Consider the following 7,573-nt stretch of genomic DNA (forward strand, 5'->3'; position numbering starts at 1 on the left):
TCGCTACGGTCCCTCCCGGCCACCACGGACAACACGTGCCAGCGTGGGAGGGCACGATGACACAGGCCGATGGAGGGGGCGGGATGCCCCGGGCCGTGGCTTTGTTGCCGTGGTGGCATCTCGTGGATGTGGGAAGAAAAGAACCACGGGGACGCGACTTGTCTTTGATTCCTCACAACCTCAGTGTTGTGAGCAAACCTTCCTTTAACTTTTATTCTGCAGACGTGGTCGCAGCACTGTTTACAGAGAAGTTAAGATTAAAAACGGAATTGCCCTCGCGGGCTGCTGGACCGGGCCCTCCCTGTCACCATCGCAGGGGATGGCGGGTCCCCTGGGGTGTGACCCAGTGACAGCATCGTGACCGATGGCCCTTTTCCCGAATGATGTGGCTAATAGATGTGCCGTGGCTCCCAGGTCGGAGGTGTCACTGCCTAGCTCGTAAATAAGACGGGCCTTTAAAAAAAGAAATCTGCATTTAAGGGCGTGTTCGGCTGTGTCCCCTGCCTCTCGTAAAGGTCACCCGGACACATTTTTCCTTCTTTAACATTGCAGGCTGCGGACCACCGGGCATTTCTATTCTCTCTCTGTCCACTGAACCTGGGGGACTAAATTAGATTCTGAAATTGAGTGTGCAGTAGAGTTGCTGAGTTACCGCAATGGGAGGGTATTGCTTCTCACCTTGCAAGTAGCGAGGTCATGATAATATGAAGCGAAGTGGATTAAAAATAAAACCAAAGGTATTTATTTACGACCTGCTCAGAATTGGACTGGCATCCGTGTAAGTTGCATCTAATGGAGAAAGACAGCAGATTGATGTTGATACGTCCCCGGGGACGTTCTGCCAGTGAAGTTTGCTCCATGAATTCAATTTAAAGGCCCCCAGAAAGTGTCCAAAATGCGAAAGGAAATGGGACCGAGGACGGGAAAGCAGCAACAGGGAAGCCGCACTGGCGGAGAGTCCCGACGCGTGGCTCTCCACTGGGGAGTGGGGAGAGGGCTGTGCGCTGGGAGGGGCGTCGTGAGGACAGCAGGCCTGGTACAGGCCCCCGCATCGCCGAGCGCCAGGCACTGGTGGCCCCGGTGGGAGCTGGGGCCCTCGTCTCGATGGGGAACCTGGGGCCCCGAGGTGGTCAGCGGCTGGCCCACCAGCCGGGAGGCAGCACAGCCAGCACCTGAGCCCAGGCCTGGCTTCTGGGTCTGAGCCCCGAGGGTCCCCCGCGGCTGGGCTCTGGGCATCCCCGCCCGGATGGCCCTGGGCCCCAGAGTGCCCGGAGGCCGGGGGCGTGCGTGCGGCCCGGCTGTGTCGAGCTGCTGGCGCTGCCCTCCGCGTCCCAGCAGGCCTGGGAGCCTCCCGGGGGGCTTCCTCCTGGCTGCAGGGCGTGGGGCCCTCGGGCTCAAGCTGGGAGGGGACACGATTCTCGGGGGCTGGGCGGCCCCCCCCGGCTCACCCCGCCGTGGGCCTGTGCGTTTCCTTAGGGCTCCTCCCGTGGGGGCCCCCACCCCGACACAGCTGGCTGCCCCGTCTGACCCAGGCTCTCTCTCCCCCCAGGAGCTGCTGCTCTTCCTCCAGAACCTGCCCACAGCCCACTGGGGCGACGAAGACATCAGCCTGCTGCTGGCCGAGGCCTACCACCTCAAGTTTGTCTTCGCGGACGCCCCCAATCACTACAAGAAATGAGCCCGGGCCCACCGCCGTGGCCTCCCCCGCCCCGGGCAGCACACCCCACTGCCGGCCGGCTGAAGGCCACGGCCGAGGAGAGGCCTTGCTGGAGCGGCTGGCCGGGACGTGGTCCAGGGCCTGGCGAGGGCTGGCGGCCTCTGTTTTCTGAGATACCAAAGAGAGCCAGGGAGGGTCCCGGCCACGCGGGGCCAGAGAGGGGCCGGGCGTCCCCCTCTCCCGACCCTGGAGCATCCTTGCCAAGCGCCCACCTCGTGGAGCCCCCAGCCGGGGCGGCCTGAGAGGCAGACCGTCTCCGAGTGGCCTGCTGTCCGGGTGCCGGGGGCAGAGGGAGTTGGCCGCCATCTCCTTACCTACTTGGAAATGTAAACGTTCTATTCTGTTGCGCGAAAGAGAATAAAACGTAGACAAAGTCATAAGTGAGACGTTGCACGAACCTATGAAGTCTGTGCTCTCCCAGGCCTCTGACAGCCAGCCGGATTTCTGTAACTTCGTCACGTTAACGTTGCCGCGTACTTGCTCCCTTGGCTTAAACGTGGCTGGAAGGCAGACGGCGAGCCCGGGGAGGCTCCGGCTGCGGCAGCTGGGAGCAGAGCGCGGCCTCGAGAAATGGCCTTACTTTCCATCCGTGACCTCTGGAAACAGACAACCGCCCCGGCTGGTCTGTCAAGGAGCCTGTGCGGGCGGGAGCCCTTGCGCCGGGTGGTGCGGGGCGTCGGGCGGACGCTCAGGCTCCAGCCACAGCCTCGCTCGCCTGGGCCACCTGGATAGGTGGGTCCGGACGCTCCTGCACCCGCACCCACACCGCGGGGGCCGAGTGGCCCGGGCCCCTCTGCTCGCTGCGTCTCCGGGTGTGTTGTGGACCTGATGATCGCTGCTGCTGTGTGTTGGTCACTGGGGCCGTGAGCCCAGCTGCAGAAGGTGGCAGACTCGCCCTGCCCTGGGCTCTGCTGGGGCCCGTCCTGCTTCCCCCACATTGCCCGCCCCGGCCAGAGAGCACCTGTCACGGGCATGTCGCCCGTGGTGACATGGACACCCCCGTGGAGCTCTAGGCCAGAGCCACAGCCACACAGGAGACAGGCTCCTGACCTCTGCCCCAGGCTTTCATCCACGCGCAGGCATCTCTTCCCACCACCTGCCAGCCCTCCCGGGGCAGCCCCGCCACCACCCATCTCTGCACAGCTCAGGTGCCAGGCGGCTGCCCGGAGGCTGTGCAGCCGAGGATCAGACACAGATGCACGTGTGTGGTGTGTGCGTTCCTTATTTTTGGCTCGTTACGTGTGCGTGGAAATCAGCACAAAATACTGTGCAAATGTCAGAAGCCCCCAAATCAGCAGAGGGCCCTGCTTGCCACAGAGCAGACGGAGAGCACCCCGACTGGCCGGTCCCTGCCCCCCACCCTGGCATCAGGGGTTCCTCCCCGCGCAAGGCCCCCGGCCCGCTGCTGCTTTCCTGCCGGGCGTCCAGTTCCACGAAGGCCCGTCCTGCTTAGACCCCGGGCACTGCCCACCGTGGCTCGGGTAGTCTGTGCAGCCCAAATGTTGGGGACACAGAAGATGTCCCCTGGAGGCAATTGTTTTTTCAAATAGGAAGCAGCTACGAAGTTCAATGAGGCTCTGAGCGTGTTTCCATGTGTATGTGAACCTGGAACTGAATGCAGGGGGTGTTGACGGGGTCCTTGGAGCCTGAGCCAATCAGTCTGAAGTGATTAGAGGCTGTTCTGTCTGGAATACAATGTGTGAAACACGGAATAAAGATGCAGTGAAAATCCAGCCTTGGTCTTTGATTCAGGGGCTCTCCTGAAGGAACAGGGTGCCCTGGCCTGGTGCTGGGTCACACTTGGCTGTCTGGTCCGAGGCCGGGTGAGAGCTGAGAGCCACGGGCACTGGCCCAGCCCTACAGCAGCCGCTGGACAGTCCGAGTTCTGGGCCTTTCCATACAGGCCGTCTGCAGCGTGCCAGGCCTGGCGTGGGGTGCAGCACCCACAGTCTTGCTGAAGCCCATCAGGGCCTCGTAGGGAGCTGAAGGTGCAGGCGGGCCAGACTCAGACTCGAGCTGAACCCCAAGCCCAGGCTGCACCGGCTGGGGGTCAGGATCCAGTCCGGCCCGGGACAGGAGGGGCCTCCCCATCTGGCCACGGTCTGTCAGGCGTCTACTTGGGGCAGGCACCCGGGTCTGGGGCCCAATTCTCCCCACTCCTAGGACCCAGGACACGCCCATCCGCCCTGCCCCCCGGCCCGGGGTGTCCAGCCCCCTCCTCAACCAGCCCCCATCCTCCCAGTGATTGGTGAAGCAAGGCCCCGTGAGCCCCGGTTTCTCAGGGCTGCTTTCGTGGTGCTCCGTCCTCCTCTGGGCACCACATGTCCGCCCTTCACCCCCGCTGGGGGCCCCACAGGGCAGCACTTTGCTCTCTGCTGTCTTGGGATGAGGTTCCGTCCCCATGGGTGGGCTGGAGCCCCCCGGGGGGCGGGCGTCTGTTTACCTCTCCTCCCCGCACGAGCCTGCGTCGAGCTGGGCGGACCCTTGCAGACCCCCGGTGCAGGCTCGAGGCCGCAGGGTGGAGACACGCTGCCCACGCCCCTCGCCACAGTCAGGAGGCGGGAGATGCCAGGCTCCAGGTCTCAGCTCAGCAGTTGGTGGCGGCTGTCATTTGCTGTCGTTGTTGGTTGGTGTTCGTGGCCTAGCGGTTTGCTCCTCAGGCCCACTTTGGCGTCCTCGAGCCCCCAGGGGTGGCCCAAAGCCCAGGGGTCCGAGACGAGTCCCTGCCCCTGTGCGTCTCGCCCTGCCCGGCACCAGGAGGGGCCCTGCCTGTGGGCCCCACGGCTGAGAGGGAAGAGCGGGAGGCCGGGCCCTGGGGAGGTCTGGTGCCAGGGAGGGTGGGGCTCTGGGCGTGGAGGCCGGAGAGGTCTGAGCGATTTGTGCTTTTGGAGGGACTCACAGGGGGCGGGCGGGAAGGGCTTTCTTGCCGCGTCAACTGTGAATCTGAAATGGGAGCATGCCCCCTGTGTTTGAGCAGCCCGGTTCCCCTGGACACGTGGAGGCGTCTCTGCAGGAAGGTGGGTCCCGGCTAAGCTGCACCGAGCCTGGGGCTGCGGGCCCGTCCACCCTGAGCTGGAGGTGTCCGCTGGGCCTGCAGCCCGGTGGGTCAGCTCTCAGGGCTGTTGTTCGGTGGAGTCTGCTGAGAGTGTTGGGCAGCTGGGCCCTCCCTGAGCCTCCCCGGTCCTGCCCGACCCCGCTGGCCCTCTCCCCTCTCGTCCCCTCTCATCCCCTTCCCTCCAGTGCTACCCTAGCCCCATGGGGTCTGCCCCTCTCAGCTGCAAGGCCTTGTCTCACTAGTCCTGTAGCCTCACCCCACCCAGTCCCCGGCATGGAGAGGATCTTAACAAGGATGGCCGAGGGAGTGCTCGCAGCCACTCTGTGACCATGTGACCATGCATGAAGCATCTAACCCTTGAGCCCGTTCCAATGACAAACCGAGGCTAAAAAAACTATATACCCAGGTAAATTCCAGATGAATGGATTTAAATATTAAATAAATCCCCCCAAATACTCAAAATAGAAATAGATAGATATTTTTATCACCGGGAACAGTGAAAGGCTCTCTGAGCACAATGCCAGTGGCAAAAACAATAAAGGAAAAGACTGATGATAAACATCTATAGTATGCACCACGGAGAAATGCTGCAATGACCAGCAGAGCTCAAAAACCTCAATAAACAAAGATAAATGATAACAAGCCCAGCAAACATACCTGCAACCTAGGTGAGACAGGTTGAAATTCCTTAATATCTACCGAGTGCTTGAAAATAACTGGAAATAATAATTCTTGGAAATAAAAATGGGCACAGCACAGAAAATAGGCAATTCACAAAAGGAAGAGATACAAGTGCCTGACAAGATGGTCACATCATTCATAGTTTAAAAAAGTGAAACAGGGGCTTCCCTGGTGGCGCAGTGGTTGAGAATCTGCCTGCCAATGCAGGGGACGTGGGTTCGAGCCCTGGTCCGGGAGGATCCCACATGCCACGGAGCAACTCGGCCCGTGAGCCACAATTACTGAGCCTGCGCGTCTGGAGCCTGTGCTCCGCAAGGAGAGGCCGCGAGAGTGAGAGGCCCGCGCAACGCGATGAAGAGCAGCCCCCGCTCGCCACAACTAGAGAAAGCCCTCGCACAGAAACGAAGACCCAACACAGCCATACATACATACATACATACATAAAAAGAATGTAAGCAGACAAGAATCTCATTAAAAATATTAAAAAAAAAAAAAAAGTGAAACAGAAGTCACAAAACGTCTGACCAGCTGAGTGACCCTGGCTAAGTTTGCGGTAAGTTATTAACAGCAATAGAAAACCAGTCCACTCGTTCAGTCTTCCTATTTTTTCCGAAAGATTTGGCAATGATTTTTGTTGTTTTTACTTTAAAACCGTGATATATGCTAATAACAGCAGGCCACACAGCACAAACCTAGGAACAGTGAGTTGTCACAAGGCCGACACCAGGAGCCACTGTCACCATCAAGAAGTAGCACACGGCCCGTACCCACGGTGTCCCCGGGTGCCCCCTCCCCAAGCAGGATGCCACCCTGACTTCTGACACCATTGTATGGTTTTGTTTGTTCCTAAACTGCGTTATCTGAAGGAATCACACGGACAGACTCTTGCAAACAACTTTTCTGTTAGTGAAGGTATCCCCGTGGTTGGGCGGCTGTGGTTCATTTTATCTATTGCTGTCGTTTTCTCTCCTCTGAGTGGATCACAATTTACCCATTCCGCTGTGGGTGGTGGACACTGGAGTTGCTTCCATTTCGGAGCTGTTGTAAATACTGCTGCTCTGAACATCTGTGTGCACGTCCGTCGGGGGGACACGTGCCGGTTCTGTTGGGCGTGCATCTAGAGGTGGAATTCCACGGCCACGTGGGGTAGGTATCTTCCACTTTAGCAGATGATGCCAAACTGTTTGCCAAACTGGTTTTCCAGTTTACGTTTCCACCGGTGGGTTATGAGGGTCCTTGTTTCTCCACGTCCTCACTGCCAGCTCTTGGCGTGGTCAGCCTTAGCCATTCTCAGGGGGCTCATGTTACCTGCACCAGCCCGGTCCCCACTCCTGCTGAGAGTTCACACGGCCTCTCTCACAACTCCTGCTGTGGGGTGGCACCTGTTTCCGTCCTGCCACAGCCAAAACAGAGACCTGCTTAAGATGTCGTGTTGTGCGAATATCATAAACATTTTCTCATATAATTAAGATTCTTCAAAAACATGATTTTAACGACTGCATAATATTCTGTTGCATGGATTAACATATTTTGTTTATTCCCTTCCTGTACGTCAAGTTGCTTCCATTTTTTTTTTCCTGTCGCAAACGATGCTGTGACACATCTCTGCTTTTCTCAACACTTATCCATCGTAGGTTTCTAGTAGTGGGATTCTTCGGTCGTTATTGCCGAATGGGCGAGTCGGCAAAATGACCACTGCCCTCCCATCCTTGGTGGCACCCACTCACCTGGTTTACTCGAGAACGTCTCAGAAAATACAAGTTTAAGTAATTATTTTAAAATGGAAGGAGAACTTTTAGAAGAATAGAAATAGAGAGTATAACTTCCAGGAGAGGAAAAAGAAAGCTAATGAACAAAACTGATCGAGTCAAGAAAAGATAGGAAAGGAGTTGGGGAGAAGCAAAGAAAAAATAGGGTAAGTAGGAAATACTAACATGGTCCAAGGAAGTTCAGATATGCAAGTGATCATGATGAAGAAATTACTTAAACTCACCTATTGAAAAAGATTCACATTATACTTTTTAAAACCCCCCATAAGATCCAACAATATACTATTTACATGAGATACACCTAAGACACAATGGCACAGGATTTGAAATAAGAGGATGAAAACAATAAAT

General features: G+C 57.7%; 1 protein-coding gene across 3 annotated transcripts in view; it reads left to right on the top strand.

Moving 5' to 3' along the window:
• Positions 1-3,450, top strand: part of TBC1D22A (TBC1 domain family member 22A) — a 318,315-nt gene extending 314,865 nt beyond the window's left edge. For 2 of the 3 annotated variants that reach the window (XM_059937195.1, XM_059937194.1), the window contains exon 12: positions 1,550-3,450. In XM_059937195.1, coding sequence (XP_059793178.1) covers positions 1,550-1,959 — 410 coding nt within the window. In that variant the 3' untranslated portion in view covers positions 1,960-3,450. The remainder of the gene's footprint in view (positions 1-1,549) is intronic. The other variant, XM_059937196.1, reaches the window with a different exon arrangement.
• The last annotated feature ends 4,123 nt before the right edge of the window (positions 3,451-7,573 follow it).

The sequence above is a fragment of the Balaenoptera ricei genome, chromosome 10, assembly GCF_028023285.1.
Source record: "Balaenoptera ricei isolate mBalRic1 chromosome 10, mBalRic1.hap2, whole genome shotgun sequence".
NCBI classification, from domain to species: domain Eukaryota; kingdom Metazoa; phylum Chordata; class Mammalia; order Artiodactyla; family Balaenopteridae; genus Balaenoptera; species Balaenoptera ricei.